The 20231-nt window shown below is 40.5% G+C and overlaps 1 protein-coding gene across 1 annotated transcript; it reads right to left on the bottom strand.

Annotated features, from left to right (window-relative positions):
• Nucleotides 1-5829: 5829 nt before the first annotated feature.
• Nucleotides 5830-6977, bottom strand: LOC107819123 (heavy metal-associated isoprenylated plant protein 2-like). The gene is made up of 2 exons (XM_016645206.2): nucleotides 6748-6977; nucleotides 5830-6265 (listed from the first exon to the last, which is right to left on the bottom strand). The coding sequence occupies exons 1-2, from the start codon at nucleotides 6830-6832 to the stop codon at nucleotides 5952-5954; spliced, it is 399 nt and encodes a 132-aa protein (XP_016500692.1). The 5' UTR covers nucleotides 6833-6977; the 3' UTR covers nucleotides 5830-5951.
• Between the last annotated feature and the right edge of the window lie 13254 nt (nucleotides 6978-20231).

Below are 20231 nucleotides of genomic sequence, written 5' to 3'. Positions count from 1 at the left end.
ACTGATACCCTAGTAAGCGTGCTCAACAAACAAGCTCCATGCACGACTACAGAAACCACAAGAGCCCACGTGGTGCAGGACGAACAGGGCGATCAACCAGACCCTCCGACTTCAAGTAAAACTCACAATGTTACTGACAATACAGGTGACGGCGTCCTCGCCGCCGTGCTGAAAAGAATGGACGAAAAGGAAAATGAAAATAAGGCACTGAAATACCAAACGAAAGAGCACTAGGAACGACTAGACAAAATACCTGCCCCCCCCCCCCAAAAAAAAATTATTGCCAAAAAGGGACGCTGGTAGGTTCATAGAACAACCATATAGCGAGGAAGCGACTCCATATTCCATACTAAAGATCTTCAAGATTCCCTCATATCTCAGAATATACGATGGAACAACCGACCCCAAAGACCATATGACTCACTACATCACCGATGTGAAAGGCAATGACCTCATCAAGGAGCAAGTATCCACTATTTTGCTGAAAATATTTGGCGAAACCCTCACTGGAGGAGCATTAACATGGTATTTATAGCTACCAGCCCGTTCCATAGAAATATTCGAAGAAATGGCCGATAAGTTTGTGACGGCACATGCCAAGGCCAAGAAAGCTGAAACAAGAGTGAACGACATCTTTTCCATCAAAGAATCCCCAGGAGAGGGACTGAGGAACTTCCTCACCGATTCAACAAGATAAAGATGACCTTACCAAATGTTTTCGAATGGATGGCCATCGCAACTTTTCAGAATGGGCTGAGTAGAGAGGGTTCGAGAGCGAAAAGAAAACTGCTGAGCTAGTTAATGAAGTATCCACCAATAAATATAGCATTCGATATTAATGAATAACAATAAATAACATTTAAATAAATAGAATAAATTAATCACCCAAGGAAGGATAAAATAAGTAGATATTCTTTTTGCCAATAATAAATGATAGACAATCCCTTGAATATTTGAGTTATTCTCGGATCTAGTGGAAAGGTATAGACAAGAATCTTAGTGAAAAAGTGATGTTTATATCTTAGCAATGAGATCTGATTCTCTTTCTCAAGTCCAAGTGTGTTTTTTACAAAATGAATATCACATGTCCCATATCATTGTGTCTTTTTCTATTTATAGGGAACATGCTCCTAAAAAATCCTAATAGTACAAGTGCAAAGAATATCCATTAGAATATTCTCTTTAATATCATATTTTGAAACTAGCCGTTATAACTCCGTCAAAAGTACTCGACCTCGGCCTCGACCCTTGTCGACTCCTCAACTTCGGCCCTCGTTGATTCTTCGACCACAGATTTCGCCGCTTCTTGGGTTATATCGACAAACGACGACTTGGGAACTCTTCCCCTAGTACTATCTTGGCTTAAATATTCTAAAGATAGATTTTGACACATAAAGTTAGTCCCCCCGCTTATTGCGGCCGACTTCAGGCGGGTTCTTGTTCTTTGTAGTCGAAACAATCGAGCGAGCTATGCAGGTCATAGTGGTTGCGGCAAATTGGCAGCGTGGCCCTACGTGGGCCACACATTTCAAACACTTCGATTTTCCCAGGCGATTTTCTGGAATTATGATGTCTACGAGTTAGGATGACGTCATGCGTCATAATGACGCATATTCCCGATGCGTTGCTTCGTTTCACGTGTGACCTCTGATTAAACCTGCCGCTTCGGTTCCGGTGTCAGTAATGATAAGTCATTTTCGGTTCTGATGCCGAGACCTTTATAAATAGAGGTATTTGGACGCGATTTTGAGGGTTAGGTTTTTCAAAATCCCATATTTTTCTCTTGCTCTCTTCTTGCTTTGTACTTCTCTTCTTCGTTCCAGTGATTTGTATTGTTCTTAAATCTTCATCGTTTGATACCTCTCTTTCCTATATCAAACTATGTCTAACATATCTTCTGAGTATGGTGAGGGAAGTCGTGCGGCCCCCTTGACAGTGGTGTTTCCCTCCCATGAGGAGAGTATTCCTGCCATGGTTGAGGATGGAACCTTCCCGTCGGTGGAAGAGATAATTCCACGCAACCCTAATTCCAAATTCGATTTCACCAAATCACCTGATGATGAACCTGGAGCCTTTCGGCCAGTGATAATGGTGAAGGAATTGGAAGAGCTTAAGGTTAAGTTCGACCTTCCCAATCACATTGAATTAATCCCCGCTGGGTGGAATACGGTACAGGTACACCATCTTAGGTATTGCGCCTTCTCCGCCTACCTCTTCCAAGTCGGCTACTCTCTCCCTCTCCTTTCGATGGCGGAGGAATTCTGTCATTATTACGGTATTTTCCCAGCTCAACCCGCGTCGTATGTTTATAAACTTATAACGATACTTACCAAATTTGTCGAGCTAGCCGGGGTCGAGTTGAGACCTCGGCACTTAATACATCTGTTCGCCCCTAGATTTTATAGGGGAACGATGTTGAATCTTCGCCACCGAGGAGGCAAGTGCTTTCGTGGTGAAGATGGACGACAAAGCCAGCCGCCAATTCTAGTTCAATTTCTTTTTTGTCAAAATCGAAGACATGGTGGCCAATGTCGACGGTTTTTCTGAGGCTTAGAATTATGCATGTAAGTACCTAATTTCCCTGCTTGTAGGTATCTGATTTTTCTCATATGCTTGATCGTGGGTTTTGACCTCTTGTCTTCTTCTCATGCAACCAAGACCTCGCCTCCTCCTTTGGTCGCTCACATTTCTGACTGGGTCGATCGACTCCTCCCTCTCATCGTAGGGATTCGTGAATGTCCAAGTTTCTTCAAGAAGTTTGGGCGTGCTCTCCCTTTGATTGGTAAGTTCCTTTTACCATCAGTGTCTTAGCTTTTGTTTTTGTTTACCTTTGCTGACCTTTCCCTTTCCTTGTGTTTTCTTAGCTTCGGCCAGGGGATCTTTGGGGGAGGTTGAGAGCTCCCGCACCCTCGTTCCAGAATAGGAAAGCTACTATGTCCTCGTTTCCCACCCCTGCTTCGACTGCGACTTACCTGGTCTTTGTCCCTGTCCCTCCTGTTGCTGCGTCCGAATTTGTCCCTCCTTTGGCCGCGGTGGCCACCGATGTAGGAGATTGTGGTTTTGTCCTGCGGGAAACGGCCATAGTGCATATCGGGGAGAGCCTAGAGGCCACTTGTTTGGAGGATACAGATATACGACCTTTGGGGGATGCGATTGAAGGCGTGGTAGGCAGTGATGGCCCTGTTCTTCCAAGATGCGAATAGGCCTCGTCCTCTGGGGTTGTGGCGGACATACCTTCTTCAACTGATGATAAAGGGAAGGTTGTTATTGAGAAGGACATCGGATCTGATTCTTACATGGACGTAGACGAGCTAAGGATGATTGACGAGCGGCTTACTCAGGTTGAAGTAAGGTTAGAGGAGGGTTCAAGGACTATTACGATCCCGATGGATCATAATATTCTTGTGGACACCGAGATGATTATCCCTTCCCTTGTTCCCCTTTGTTCTGAAATCGAGGGTACGACCCTCAAGACTATAGATGATAACTCCCTGTCAAACAACATTGTTAGCCCCGCCCTTCGGGTAAGTACATATGCTGTTAGTTGTTTTCCTTTGCTCTCTAACTTTCTTTGTTCGTTTTGTAGACGACCGTCTTAGAAATTGAGAGTGCTCGAAAGGAGCAGAGGCATAAAGATATCTACGTGAAGTTAAATGACAAATACTTCAGAGTCCTTCATAAGTACCGGGAGCTTCGGTGTCGGCTTCGTGAAGGCGGCGATGTGCGCCAACTGAGGGAGGACTTGAAGGCCAGAGACAAGGAGCTGGTGCAGATGGTGGGGAAGTGCAATGTCTTGGAGGGGACATTGAGGAGCAAAAAGGAAGAGCTTGAGCTTAGTAAGTGGGTCAAAGTCCAGTGCAGTGATCTCCAAGCTCAGGTAGTCATGTTGCGCGGCCAGCTCGAGGAATGTCTATTTAGGGGGGAAGCTCTTAGTGGCGAGGTCACTGAGAAACAATGGGAGCTAAAGAATGCGGAGTTTGCGCGGTCGGAGGCTTTGAGAAAGGCGGAGTCCCTTGAGCTGGTGATTCGGACTCCCCATTCCGAGAGAGAATGATTTAATGACGGCCAGGCTCAAAGAAGAATGACTCGATGAAAGGATTGGGGAGTTGGAGAGAGAGACTTATGGCCTCTACGCTCGAGTTGTCGCTCTGGAGGCCGAGAAGGCCCAATTACTGGCACATCTGTCCTCTTCGCGCACTTCAGATTTTACTAATGTTCCTCGGGAGTTATATGAGGAGTGGATTCATGCCAAGGCCCAGTTAGATGTCTTTCGATATTTGCATGCGGCGGGATCCATTTCTGAGACTGCCCTCGAAGATGTTCGTGTTAAGGCTCGTGAAGCTCGAGTCGGCTGTGGGTATGATCCCTCTATGCCTGAGACCGGTGAGGACGAGGGGGACAAGGGTGTAGACCAGCTCGAGGAGAATGCCTGGTATGATTCCGCATATCCTGAGGATGAAGGTGGCGATAGCGAGGGTATTGATGGCCAGGGTGGCAACGCTGTTGAGGGCCAAGTTGGCGAGGATATTGAAGGCCGTAATGGTGGTGACAAATAATTTTCTCTTTTGATTTTTTGTGCCGGTGAGGACGAGGGGGACAAGGGTGTAGACCAGCTCGAGGAGAATGCCTGGTATGATTCCGCATATCCTGAGGATGAAGGTGGCGATAGCGAGGGTATTGATGGCCAGGGTGGCAACGCTGTTGAGGGCCAAGTTGGCGAGGATATTGAAGGCCGTAATGGTGGTGACAAATAATTTTCTCTTTTGATTTTTTGTGTATTTTTTGCCGGCATATTCACGAGCCTATGGTAAAAAGTTTTAAGTATATGAATATCAAAGTTATTCCTTGCATCTTCTTCTCTTCTGTGGTTTATTTTCTGTACTTATGTATATTTTTGTTTCTTTGTTGGAATGTGGCCGAGGGTCGATAGGTGTTTCTTTGTTTCTTGTATATCTTCTCCTCTTAAAAAAGCAACAAACACTATGTAGATATGGTCGGACAGTAGTGGTAACATGCAATAAATATCCCAAGAAATCAAAGGCAACAATGTAGCATTCAATATCAATGAATAACAATAAATGATATTTAAGTAAATAGAATGAATGAGTCACGCAAGAAAGGATGGAATAAGTGGATGTTCTTTCTAACAATGATGAATGATAGACATCCCCTATCATTGTGTTTTCTTCTGTTTATAGGAACATGCTCCTAAAAAATCCATCAACTAGAATATTTTCTTTAATATCCTATCTTGAAACTAGCCGTTATAACTTCGTCAAAAGTACTCGACCTCGACCTCGACCCTTGTTAACTCCTCGACTTCGGCCTTCGTTGACTTTTCGACCACAGACTTCGCCGCTTCTTGGGCCATTTCGACAAACGACGACTTGTGAACTCTTCCACTAGTACTGTCTTGGCTTAAATATTCTAAAGATACATTTTGACCAATACAATAATATGGCTTAAGAAGTTTGTAGTGTAGCTACCAAAGTTTATTGTGGAACAATATGGGACTTAGTAGTAGATAGGATAACTGCATCCACCTTTTCCCTGTTTTTTGCCTGTTGATAATTCATAGGTATGGGAAAAAAAACTTCTCTTCGTTTGTAGGAAACTGGAATATTTGCAAGAAGACAACTACAAATTGGAAAGAGTATGAACATGCGTATTGTTCACTTAAACAATAAGACTTGTAGTACTGTTGACCAATTTCAGTTATTGCTTGCTCAACTTTTAGTATCTCCGATTGCAGTCATTTTCAACCAAGTTATTTTGTTTCCTAGGTTTAAGTAAAAGGCATACCACAGTTTCTTAACAAAGCATAAGACATTAAATGAAGATGTTTACAAATATATTAGACTGGTCATCTATATATTCGAACTTATAACTCATTTGCCGACATTATTGGACTTCTCTTTTCTTCTTTCAAAATTGTGCAAAACTAAGAGCTACTACAAAATAGAGCATTGTGGGGTGGGTTCTTCCCTGCGCGTAACATGAACGACTGGTGCTATTCCCTGACAGACAGCACAAACTGGGGGCATAACTGGAGGGGGAGGAGCATACATCTGGGCCTGGGGTTTGGGTTTCTGCTCTTCGGCCTTTTTCTGTCCATCTGGTTTTGGAGGAGCTGCTGGAGGCCCAATACTGACCACTTCCACAAATTTCCCAGCTTTCCTCGATCTCACAATGACCTCGTATGGGTCAGCATCACCCGTTACACTCAAAGTCCCCTTTGCTCCATCAATTTCAATTTTTTCCACACCTTCAATTTCAAGTTGTAAAGTTTCAAATTCATATATTACATCCAAGTACCCGTAGGATGAAGATATGGTAAAGTTAAATTAATCTGGTAACTTTATTTTGTTACCATGTTTCTTTCTTCTTCTTTTTTCTTTGGGTTAATTGCGTGGGTGGGGCCATTTCTTATGAGCTACCAAATAAAATATATGAAAAGAAGCTATTATTATATGAAATAATGTGTACTCCATGTGTTTTTAGAAAGAAAAAAATTTAAAGTGTGAGTATGAGTGTCAAACCTTTTAACTGTTGTGTATTTGAACCTTTGATTCGTTATTTAAAAAAAAAAAATGAAATTAACATAGTTAGAAATTACATAATTACTCAAAATCCTAGTCGTTACCACTTAATTATTGTAGATTTTTTAATCGCAATCTCGATTGCAAAAACGAAAAGAAAGTCAGAACAGTAAAACAGAAATCAAAAAGAAAAGTTGCAGAAACGTACCTGGCAGTCCTGAAACTGCTTTGAGGATCTTCTTCTTGCATTTATCACAAGAAACATCAACCTTCAAAACAGTCTTTTGCACCATTAGCGAGAAGTTTTTGAAATATCTATTCAGAATACCTTAATAGAAAAAATTGAGCATGGCTATAATGTCAATTCAAAGAAAGCAATAAACTCAACCAACTATGGGTTGTTCACCCTCTTCTGCCTAAGTTCTCCATTATATGCTTAAGTTCTTCCAATTGTCTTCTTCCGTCTTAGAAAACAATGCTATTATTTTAATCATTTTTCAACGTTTGATTTTTTCTACTCCGTTTTTTCCCCCCAATTTCCCTTTGCATTGACATGTTGTTTCGTCTCGAATGATCTCATCTATGTAACAATGTGTACTCGGCTCCGATTTCCGTATAGGGAACTCAAGTCTCAACAACTGAGACTATTTTCTTTGTTAACTCCTTTTTTCGGCGGAGTTAAATGACTAATGAGAAAAAAAGCATTAATTAAATTCCCCGAATCCGAACGGTACCAGATAGAGTTGTAATAACTAGTAGTAGCTACTATATAGCAACTTCATACTTCCGGAAACACTTTTCTCTTACATATTCTTCCTCTTTTTTTAATTCGAAATTAAAGTGTATTACTATATTTTAGCAATGGCAAATTGCCAAAGGGGACATAAACAAGTTCAAAAGAAAAATCGAAGCTGGTTTAAATTCGAGGGTTTGCTTTTCTCTCTCAACTTGTATTTCTTGCGAAGTCCTGAATTTAGTCCATATTCGAAAATTATTTCTTTTCTTTTCTGTTTTATCAACAAAAAAAGAAAAGAAAAATCAACTACCTCTTTGTCGTTTTTTTTTAAAGGCACAATCTAGATGGCATGAATTGTCACCTTTGATTATTGACTTTTTCATGCTGTTCTGGTCGTCGATTAAATACCATAACACATACAAAGGAAATTTAATGAAAAAAGAGAATTATAATTGCCGCCAGGCAAACGGCAAGGCACTGTGATACGATTAGCATAGTATAATACCAAATCTTTATAGGCATACTTTAAAATGAAGAAGTCAAACCACAAATGAAGTCGACAAATAAACCAACTCCGGATCTTATGTGATAATGGTATTTTTGTGCAACTTTTTAAATATTGTCATGGACTCAATTGGCACTATTATTTGACCTATTGAAATTATTTCTGTCGTTAACTAATGGAAGGAAGTGGGTTTACATAGTAGTGTTTGAACAAAATAAATTAGTTAAAGTGATAGAAGTTAGATATACAAACACATGTCGTGCATCTATTTATTTGAGGTAAGCATTCGTCGCAAATAAATTTTTATCTTAGTTGGTAAAATAGATCTACACATTATGTTTACACCAAATCATAATAATTTATTATGGTTAAATCATAAATTAAGGTGGTAATATATATATTAATTAATTATAATTTAGCTACAAAAATATATATCATTTATTAATTTGACGTTAAACACCAATCACAAATAATTTTTTATCGTAATTGTCCATGTACCAACAAGTAGTAGTGAGGCAATTGAAGAAGTTTTTTGTATAATGGGTGGCACGGACTATTGAGCCTAAAATTTAGGCTCAAACGCATTTGGCAGTGGGAGAAGCAAACAACATGATTGTTAAACGCATTATAAGCAAAAGCCTGAAAAGAAGGGGGACCCCAAAGGCTTTATAAGAGAGAAGAAGATGAAAGACTATCTTTTCTTTAGCTCTTTGGTGCCACTTTCATTTCTCAGCTTTTTCCTTCCGGTGCTCTTACTTCCTCTTTGTAAGGTCTACAAATTCTACTAATCAGAAACGGAAAAGGATCAAACTGCATCTAACCTATTCGCTTAGGTTTAAAAATGCACTGTCCACCTATTTGTAGTAAAAATTGGTAAACTTTTCAGCCCACTCATACTAAACTAACGGTCCTATTTTGATTAAATTTTTATGTGTCAATTTTCTATTTGCTTAAATTAAAATTTCACCCCATATCCACTTATTAGCCTAATCCATCACCTAAAATATGCATACCCAACCCATGACCCGCTTTTTAAAATGCGCTAACTTCACCTCTCAACTTCTCCTCTTCCATCCCTGCCTTTCCGCTCTACATTTAATCTAATCATCCTCCTCCATGACCAAAGTACAATAACTCATCATTGCCGATAGAGGACCACCGTTGGTTTTAATTTTCAGATCTTCACCCTTCAACACCTACGGATCTTCCTCTCCCACTCTGATTTTTCGACCTTAATTTATTTTTTAAATTAATATTTTTTTGTTAAATCAATTTTTTGAGTGAAATCGGAAACTTTTTAGAATTAGGTTAAAGGTTCATTTTAAGATTTTATGGTTTAATAAATTATCTTTCTGCCAAAGTTATATTTAATGTGCCACCATACAGCTTTTTAGAGTTAATTGAAATCATGTGAGCAAATTAGCTTCACGGTTCGTCGGTGATGATTTGGTTGGAAAAATGTCGGCGGTGATTAAGTTGGGGAAGATGAACAAGGAAAGGGATATGGTACCAAATAATAAATTAATACAAAAAAAATATAAAATTTTGACAAATGAAACCTAAATAACGATTAGATCATGAATCAGGTATGGAATCGGGTGTTTGAGGGGGCTAAAATGGGTTTAACATATTGGAATGACTAAGATGGATCGTGGGTGTGTTATTTACGGATAAGATCTAGGTTAGAGTGAGATTTTTAACTTTGACCAATAAGCAATTTTCACGTCATATATAATAAAATATTTTTTTATTTAGCAAAGGTCCGTCAGAAATAAGGACATGAATGGACAAGATTTTTAACAGTGAGGGCAGTTTTTACAAAATAGGTGGACGAAGGGTATTTTTAAACTTAAGCGAATAGGTTAAGGGCAGTTTTGGCCCTTTTCCGAATCAGGAATTATGTAGTACTATTGTTTTGGCCATAACTAAAAACTAAAATACCAATGCCATATATTTACCCTTAAATCGGATAACACTTAAATTTGTATGCGATTTTAAAGATACGTAGATTGATTCTACAAAAATAATCAATAATATTAGATAAACGTGTTAAAGACAAAAATGAATTATCAAACTAGTTATGATGTTATGGCCTAACCCGAACCTAGGTTGAACAGTAATTTTGCCCTCGATTAGTCACTTGGCTTGAGCCCGATTATGAACAAAGGACATAACAATTGAATAAGAACTTTTGCAGTAATTAGAAAGCGAGAATAAATTTGTATTGCTTTGATTCGTGTATTACCATGTGTGTTATAAAAGAAAAACTTTCCTTTTATATAGTAGGAGTGTTTCATTAAGTCTAAAAAAGTAAAAATCTTCCTTTCTCATTAATTATTGATCTGTAACCATCATCGAGCGAGACCTGCGATGTGCTATCCGGTTAGGTACAGATATCACGACCCTTTATCCGTCGTGGGCAACCGTTTGCCATATTTCCCGAGGTCTTAGAGCTCGTTCTGGGTCCGAAAAGCGTTGCTTTATCACGCCTGATGATGAACACATCGTTCACCTTTCATGGATCTCGATACGAAGGTCTCCCAGCCTCGATTTCAACCTCGTGCGTACGTGTCCTTCTTCCGTCTTCTTCACCGGGAAATTGGGGTATACATTATCCCCAATTTTACCCGTATACATATAGTCTCCTCGTTTTCCGGAGAGTATGTTTGCCGAAATAATAGGAAACAATAGATGAACCCTGGTTCCTTTCTTCATGCGTTACAACTGAGATGACGGGTAAACTGAAACGTCCCATCAGCCGCGTCGTTCTGACTTCGGACACGTGTCATTCACCGGCTGGTTGCCATCACACATTGATTATCTTTCCCCTATAAAAGCTTTAACCTTTTTCACTTCTTTCACTTTTCGACTCTAGATTTATCCCCGAACTTTCAGACGGTTTTCAACTTCTCCAAGTCTTCATACCTTGTTTTTTGAGCCTTCATATCTTCATCTTCATCCTTATACATTTTCTTCGAACCTTCAACCCAGACCTTCATACCATCTTCAAATCTTCATATTTTTATTGAAACCTTCATACTCTTCTTCAAACCTTCATATTTCATAAATTGCAATGGAAAAAACTTCCAAGTCAGTGTCTCAGTAGGCAGCTCCTTCATCTTCCCACCCAACCGCAGATGATGAGGTGGCCGTTACCGAAATGGCTCAGGAGCCTTCCATGAAGAGCTTCATACCCGGGGGCTGCTCTATCGGGGACGATTTCAAGGTCGAGAAGGCCTCTAGCCAACAAGACTAAAGCGGGGGAGCATAGAGATACATATGCATTTTCACTGAAGATAACCTACCCGTAGTCCGAGCGGACTGTAAATAGGAGGGTAAGGACGTGGTTTTTCCGGGGGCCAATGATGATATCATTACTCAAGTGAAGAGGTATCTGGGTATTTACACTTACCCTTTCACGCTCTCCCGGTGGCCCCCATAGTCCTTACTTTCTACAAAAGGTACGAGGTGTGCCTTGGGAAAATCCACCTGTCCTTTTGGAGGATCGTGATCCTATTATGCCATTTCGTGAACAACACCGAAGCCCCTCGGCTCACCTTCGACCATATACTCCGCCTATACATTCCCCGAATCTTCAGAGGGATTGATTAAGCTCATTCACTGAGGACCGAGACCGAGGTTGGCAGCAGAGGTTCATTTGGGTGAAAACCGAAGACCTGATCCCTCCTAAGTTCCTGTCGTTCCCCAAGGAGTGGAACGTATCCTGTATGTATTGTCTTTCCTGAGTATTCCTTTTTTTATTCTTTCTCTCATTGCCTATGCTTATGGTCGTGCAGTGGTTGCCCAAGTTCCTGATGCAATACTATGATTCAAGGAGTGGATCGAGGGGATCTACAAGCAGATGTTGTACTTCGAGTGCGCATGACGCGAGATTTCGAAGGGCAAATGGGAGGGCCGTTCTCATAGTGAGGTTCTTTCTTGAATAATTATTACCATGCTCTTAACTTACATATTGGTAACCTTTTCTCTTTTCTTAGAGGTTTGCTTAAGATCACCGAATTTAGGACGTTGGATGAGGACGAGAATCTGTCTTCGCTTGCCGAGCCCTCCATTTCGAGGCAGCCTAGGGCTGCCACGAAGGAGGAAAAGAAGAAGAAGAAGAAGAAGAAGAAGAAGAGAAAGTCCTCGGATTCCCCAGACGCCGAGGCAAAGAACAAGAAAAAGGTAGCCATCCGGATCCGGAGGCCCAAGAAGAGCACCAAGTCCAGGGTACCAGACCCCGATGCTCTCTACAGTCTCAAGGACGAGCCAGAAGATGATGACATTTTTGTCGCTCATGGGTCGACACTTAATGAGGGGGAGCAGGCGACGACCGAGAAAAAGGATTATGAGGTCGATCCCTCTCTAACTCGGGAATCAGAGGGAGAGACGGAGGTTGTGGCTTCCCAAGAAGCCACCCCTGCTCCGAATAAGGCAACTGGTGTTATTGACCTTCTATACCGAGTCTATGCTCAAAGAGGCCCAAGCGAGCAAAGAAAAGTTTAGTGAGGGAGCGCAGGGCCCGGACGATGCCCTCAACACATTTTTCGACGACATGGATATGGCTGCACTGGAGGATTTTTCTGGGCTTGGTAACCTGGAGGTCCCAAAGAAGGATGTTCCCTCTGGAGCCAGTGGGCTGAGTTCGAGCCCAAAACTAGTGGAGCAATTTCCTGCTCCGAGTGTGGACCCCGAGTGTAAGAGAACGATCATTCTTTCAATTTTGGAGGATGCCCAGGTCTTTTCCGCTCTAGCGGGTGTAGCCAGTTACCTCTAATGATTGGTGACTGAGGAGGATCAGTCAAAGATAAATGAGGTGGGCATGTCGAGCCTCTTCAACCAGGTGCAGCAGACGCTGAACTAGGTAAGGCGTCAACCCCTTTGAACCCCTTTGTGAATCTCACTTAGGTTTTTGATGTCTTCTGCTAACTTCATTGTTTTTCAAGATTCAACACTTCACCATGAAAGCTTCCTCTGGTACCGCTTGAAGATTAGCCAGCTCAAGTTCAAGCTCAAATAGCAGGCCCGGAGGAAGGACATGTATAGAGCTCTTAATGAGCAGCAGGATGAGGCCCTTCAAGACCTTCCGATTCTCCAGGTCGAGCTCAAAAAGCTCAGACGGAGGCCTCAACCCTGAAGCTGGAACATGCTGACCTGGTTGAGAAGGTAAAGATCTTTGAGGCTAAAAATGAGCAGCTAGTCATGGTGACTAACAACACAACTTCGTAGGTCCAACAATAGATAGACCTAATCGACCAATTGATAAGTGGGGATTTTAACTACTTATTAGTGCCTTTTAGCTTTCATTTTAGCCCAAAAGCGTTTAATTGTGTTCCCGAAAACTGATACAATATGCTTAATTTCAAGAGTATTGGAAAATGAGCCACTAAGATGAAATCCAACTCATGAAGGAGTGATATGAACTCAAGAACAAAAACAGGCACAGAAGCTCAAAGTACGGACCACAAAATATTATTTGTGGCTGCAGATTGTGAAGGCAAGCTTATCAGAGACAAGTGCAAAGTGCAGTCCGCACATGAAATGTGCAGCTGTAGAAGCTAAGCAAGATCAGAAGTTCAGAGAGTTCTCATTTCAAGCTAAAAGGAAGTGCGAACCGCACAATTATTGTGCGACAACAGAAGATCAGCTGCGCGGCCGCAACTGCATTTGTGCGGTCCGCAGAAGAGCCATGTGCGGCCTTACTCAGAAATGTGCGGACCGCAGAAAGAGAGAAATGCGACCGTGGTTCAGAATTGTGCGGCCGCAAAAGTCCAATCCTGCCAAGCTGAAGAAAAGTGCGGACCGCACATAAAATTGTGCTGTCACATAGCCTCCGAAATGGCAATTTTGTCCGAAATTTCCAGCACTGTATAAATAGAATAGTTTCACGTTTTAGGGAAACTTTTGTAACTTTTGACATCAGCAGCTGTTTACTTTGCTTCTTTTAGTAGTTTTAGCTATTTTGAGCTTTTTGAATATTAGTTTTATCATTTTAGTCATGAATATGGTTTTAATTATCACTTCTTCTTTATATTCTAATTTAAGCATGAGTAGCTAGATTTTCACTAGGGTTGTTGATCACACCCAATTCTAGTCTTAAAAAGGATAAGCGGTCGCTGCAAATATAATCCGGTCTAAAAGTCCGGAGTCGAATCCCACAGAGAACTAAGGCTTAGCTATAACTGTTTAATACCACTAAGAAGACAAGTTTGAACAATTTTTTCAAATTATAAAGATTGAGATTTATATTTCTAACTAATTAACTAGCAAACACTAGAAAGTGATAAAATTATCAACTAACAAGACAAAGGGTTGGAGACTAAATTAAGGAGGTCTAGAGTTATGATTTCCCTAATTGTCGGAATCCTTCCAGCTATGTTCCCAACAATTTCGCCAATATATTCTCTACTGATCATGAGCACTTTAGGTGCCGTAATTCTCTCTCGAGTAACTACAATAATTTACTAGACATATTCTCTCGAACTACGCTAGTTGGCTTCATCGAACCGCTCACTATGACCACATCAAGGCTTTGTTATTTCTAAACCTACCTTTAAACCCGCTGTATTGATTTCTCACATACGCTAGGAGTGACGTTGTTCAACAACCACCTAAATATGTATCCTTTCTCAAGAAATACATAATAAATAGGCACAGTCAATCGATGGTCATTCAATCAACTGAAATAAACATGTAGTTGAACAAATAGATAAATTCAAAGGCTAAATTATATTAAAACATAACAAGAATTCATCCTACAAAAGGTTCCATCAAAACCCTAGATAACAAATTAGCTACTCATAATAGCATGTAAAAACTACAATACTAAAAGTCATAACCAATAATGAAAAGTTGTAAGAAGAAGGGAAAAACTCGTGGTTGAATCTTCCTCCTTGCTTCTCGCGTATTCTTGCCTCCTTAGGTCGAATCCCCACTCTCTTTAGCCTCCTTAGGTCTAAATTATGTCAAAAGTCTTCAAAATACCCTTTTTCCATGTATACATACCAAGTAGGGTCGGCCCCAAATAATTATACCTTCTCCTACGCAAAAAGGACACTTTTCCAGGTCAGGATATCCACGGCCGCGGATTCAACCATGGATTTGGCCACGGATTTTACCCAGTGTTCTGCCTCACATCCGCGGCCCGATCCGCGGCCGCGGATTAGACCGCATTTTTTACCCTGTTCTGTTTAGAATTTGGAAAAACATAAAACATGAAAGTTGTAGAACTTTGAATTAGATTGCCAACCATATATTGTGGAGCTCAAATATAGTTCTGAGTGAAAGGTTATGTGTAGTTTACTAGACAGTGCCCAATATGCCTACTCGATTCTTCGTTCGTTCTTAACTATCATCCGTTGATCCCCGAAGACGATCCCGGCTTAATTTCTTGGGATTTTACTCAGAATTCAAAGCTCCAAATCACTTGAATTCATTCCATAACATCTACATAACTCGGAATCACTCCTACAAAGCATAAAATACATAATTAGTGCAAAACACTAGCGATTAAAGCTCAAACTCAATTAAAGTGCAGTAAATTAGAGTGTAATAAGCGACTAAAATACGTAATTATAAACTATCATCAGTTTTCACCCAACCCTAGTGTGTGAACTTCATCGGTGTTTGATTTATTATTTGTTTATGGATGGGTGTTGATTATCTAGCCTAGTTCTTGCTTTTAATAGAGGATTTAATGGTTGCAAACATTATTTCATGCCTAATTGACCGGGTCTCTACTTGAGAAAGATAGACTTAGTCTACGAAAACTTGGCTAGCAAGGAATTGGGTCAATCAAGAGATTGATAAACCCAATTAAAGGGTTGAATCTAGAGATAGTAAAACCCGACTTGAGCTTATTATCAACTGCTTTGTTCAATACCCATTTGGACTTGAGAAAGCCAAATTGGGCAAAATCATTCTCTGATTGAGAGGTATTGAGTGGGTATTTGAGTGTTGATGGCAATAATACACCCCGACCAGTAAAACAAGATTTAAGGCTTACAACCCATTAAGCGAACACCTAGGTGAAGGTCACAGCTAGGGCTGCTTATCGGGCGGATTGGGCAGTTAATTACTCTTAACGGTTTGGCTTAACAGTTATCGGCTTTTAAATGTATTAATCCGCTAGCCACCCGATAAGATATCGGGCGGATTGGTATCGGTTTAGCTCTTATCGGGCGGTTATCGGGCGGTTTATCGGCCTAATTAAATCTATATTGCGTGCATTAATTGTTTGTTGACCGCCTAGCATACAAATTCATAATAGGAAATTACACATTGAGTCCAGACAAACTTGTCTGCTAACGCCTATATAAAAATGATGTAGTGTGTCATGTGTTGTAGAGTGAAAAAAGTAGAACACATTGTAGGCTAGATTACATCCCAAGGCAGACTACATATGAGTCCAGACATATATGTATGTTAACGCCTACCATTAAATCCCAAAGCAGACTACATTACATGAGTCCAGACATACATATGTCTGTTAACGCCTAGCATACAAATTCAAAATAGGAAATTCCAGTCTATATTCAAAGTGAGTCCAGGATACATATTTCAAAATGATTAACCCATAAGTGAGCAGACTACACAGAAATATTTGGCCTGCAGCTAACGCCTAATAGAGCTTGAATTTATGTAGCTTCAAAGTTCAAACAACAACTTCAAATTTCTAACTTAAACTCTCAACCAGGCATTTCACGCTATATCATTAACCATACAAACAACACCGAGCAAAAGGCAGTTATGTATAGAAAAAGGGATGGATTATAAGTAGGAAACAATTTACAGGAAACGCAAATGCGCTATTTCCCCAGAACATAATTCAAGACAGTACTATCATCAATATTGTGGGATAAAAGTTGTGGCAACAACACTGTTGTTCTTCTGTTAAACATAGACAGCAAGCATTAGTTTTAAAAAATAAAAGCAGAGGTGAACCATAGACAGCAACTTAAACAATCTTATAGTAGGGTAGGAGAATAAGCTAAGCTAATAGCTGGAAGAAGTGGAAGGGTTTTTGATATTTAATATATATATGGATAAAATCAAATTTTATATATATATATATATATATATATATATATATATATATATATATATATTATTCTTAACGGGTTAACGGATTATCCGTTAAAAAAAATTGAATAATCCGCCCCCAAACCGATAAGCCGTTAATAAAAAACTTTCAATTCGTTCCCCGTCCGTTAAACCATTAACCCGATACCAATGAGCCATTAAGCTTCGGTTTCGGTTCGGTTTTCGGTTTCGGTTTGGTTTTGAACACCCCTAGTCACAGCCCTAGGCCTTTTATATCATTTGAAAAACAACCAAAAATAATTTCCTAGTTTAAATTCTTAGTTTGTAATCTTAGTTTAAAATTAGACCTAGAAACAACCAAAGTTTGTGGAAGTGAAATTTGAGATAATTCAAGCTCATAAACTATAATATATATCCCTACCATTCATAGATCCCTGTGGAAAATCTACCCCGACTCCTTGTTGGGTATTACTATTGCATCGACCGTTTTGATATCCTCAAATAGAGGAGTGAAATTGGATGAGATCAATTTTTGGCGCGGTTGCCGTGGAGCTAAAAAATGGTGTTAGCTATATATTTAGGTGTGTTTTTGGAATATCTTTTTTTTCTTCCTTGTTACTAACGTGTGAGTATTGTAGGTGCAATCATGGAAAACAACGAGTTCAGAAACATAGCCGTGGGTGATGTGGATATTGATGATGATGCAATGGATGAGGTCCCTCTTGAACCTCAAGCCAATAGACGAGGACGACCACCTAAAGAAAATATGCCCGTTCCACCCCTACCTCCACCACGAGCGGTTCCACACCAGGTGTTATCGAATAAAGGGTATGCAAGTGCTATAGTCCCACCCCATATTAGGGCAGGCAACTTTCAAATAACCAATGTGATGCTCACTTTTCTCGAGCAACGAGGGTTCTTCACCGGTGTATAGTGAATCAACTTGCCGATGGGAACTTCATGACTACACCTTATGCGGAGGCGTGTGAGATTTTGGATGAAATGGCGGATACTTCATCAGTGTGGCAATCTAGAGCCAATGTCCCACAAGGTGATCCAAATATGATTCTTCTTCATAAAGAGTTACATGACCATGGGCAAGCAATAACCGAGTTGACAACCACCATGAACCAATTGGCAAAAGCTCAATTTCAACAAGTGCAAAACCCGAGGCAAGTCAATGCTATGAAAGGGGTCAATATGATGGTAAACAAGAGAAGACTAAAAAGTCCACAAGTGCAACAAAGAATGGACAATTGTTTGCAAGATGATAGTGAGTTTAATTAAGGAGATTCTTACAATGATCAAGATGAAGAGGTCCAATATGTGAACTTTCAAGGGCAAAGAAACAACTACCAAGGCCCTAGTCAACAACAATGGAGACCTTCGAATAATCAAGACAATTGGAATTCTAGCAATCAAGGCAATTGGAATAGTGGCAACAATCAAGGCAATTGGAATGAAAGCAGTAACCAAGGGAATTAGCAAAATAATAATAATCAAAGAAATTGGGGAGGCAACAACCAAGGCGGGTGGAACAACAACCAAGGAAATCGAGGGTCGGGTTTTCAAAGGCCCCAGATGTACCAATAACCGAGCAACCCACTTCCTTATCCTTCTCATGTTCATAGTTTCTCTAACAATGAATTGGGTCATATTGAGAACATGTTCAAGCAAATGATGGAGAAGAATGCCGATTCTGATGCCCAACTTGCTTCACACAACACATCAATCCGTAACATAGAAGTGCAAATGGGTCAAATCTCTCAAGCTTTAAATTCTCATCCTAAAAGGGCATTACCAAGTGATACGATAGTGAACCCGAAGGGTGAAAACCCTACGGGGCATGCCATGGCCATTACTACAAGAAGTGAAAAAGGTGGGAATGCACCTACCTCAAGCCAAAGGAAACTTGTGGATGATGAGCAAGTGGTAGAAGAAGAGGAGATCCCGAACAATGTGGTGAAAGCAAATAATGAAGTGCGGATTGGTATTGATGACATGGTGGAAGAGACTCAAGAGAATGTCAACCCGTCTAGGGATCATGTGATTGACATACCATAAACAGTAGTGCAAAAATCTAAGGCACCATTGCCTAAGCCACCTCCTCCCTATCCTCAAAGTCTTGCCAAGAAAAATGGCGAGAATCAATTCAAGAAGTTCATTGATATGATGAAGAGTCTCTCTATAAATGTGCCATTAGTTGAAGCTTTGGAGCAAATGCCTGGATATGCTAAGTTTATAAAAGACTTTGTGACAAAGAATAGATCGATGAACTTTGAAACTATCAAAGTCACTCACCAAGTGAGTGCACTTGTGCATTCGATGGCTCCAAAGTTGGAAGATCCCGATACTTTCATAATTCCTTGTACCATTGAAAGTGCTGAATTTGCAAAAGCTCTCTGTGACCTTGGGAGGATTATTAACTTGATGCCCTATTCGATTTTCAAACATTGGGAATTGGGTAACCAAGACCCACATCTATGAGATTACAAATGACCGACCGTACAATGAAGAGACCGTTGAGGGTGATTGAGGATGTATTGGTTCTGGTTGACAAGTTCATTCTCCCGATGGATTTTGTGATTCTTGATTGTGAAGTAGACTATGAGGTGCTGATTATTCTTGGTAGACCTTTCCTTGCTACGGGAAAGGCTCTTGTTGATGTGGAAGCCGATGAACTCACTTTCTGGGTGGGTGATGAAAATGTGGTGTTCCACGTGTGCAAATCTATGAGGCAACTGAATAGAAATGAAGTGTTTTCATTTGTGGACTTGGTGATCGATGTAATTATTGATGATACAAGTGCCACAATTAATGTGGGTGACATGTTGGAGGCCGTTTTGCTAAATTTTGATTATGATGAAATGGATAGCTTCATGGAATATGTCAATTCTTTGCAAGGGATGGGGTTATACAATTATGCTCCTCGGAAACTTTTCTTGGATCTCAAAAATAGAAAAACTCCTCCTACAAAGCCTTCAATTGAAGAACCTCCTATCTTGGAGTTGAAGCCATTGCCTTCACATCTCAGGTATGAATTCCTTGGCCCTTGTTCTACTTTACCGGTTATTCTTTCCTATTGTTTGACTAACATGCAGGTTGACTCTACATTGGCGGTGCTCCACAAGAGGAAGAAAGTTATTGGGTGGACTTTGGCGGATATTCGGGGAATAAGCCCCATAGTTTGCATGCACAAGATTAATTTGGAGGAAGATGCCAAACCCTTCATTGAACATCAAAGGAGACTCAATGAAGGAATATAAGAGGTGGTCAAAAAGGAGATCATAAAGTGGTTAGATGCTGGGGTTGTCTACCCCATTTCTGACAGTTCGTGGACTTCTCTGGTGCAATGCGTTCCGAAGAAGGGGGGCATAACTGTGGTTACCAATGATAAGAACGAGTTGAT

Source organism: Nicotiana tabacum, chromosome 17, assembly GCF_000715075.1.
Source record: "Nicotiana tabacum cultivar K326 chromosome 17, ASM71507v2, whole genome shotgun sequence".
Taxonomy (NCBI): Eukaryota; Viridiplantae; Streptophyta; class Magnoliopsida; order Solanales; family Solanaceae; genus Nicotiana; species Nicotiana tabacum.
Note: the sequence above shows the minus strand (reverse complement) of the source record. Positions and strands in the feature narration are given on the sequence as shown.

Excerpts from the sequence above, each read along its gene's own strand:
- LOC107819123 (XM_016645206.2), bottom strand. The coding sequence starts at position 6,832 with ATGGTGCAAAAGACTGTTTTGAAGGTTGATGTTTCTTGTGATAAATGC. Across the intron at positions 6,266-6,747 it reads AGCAGTTTCAGGACTGCCAG|GTGTGGAAAAAATTGAAATT; the intron begins GTACGTTTCTGC and ends TTGAAATTGAAG.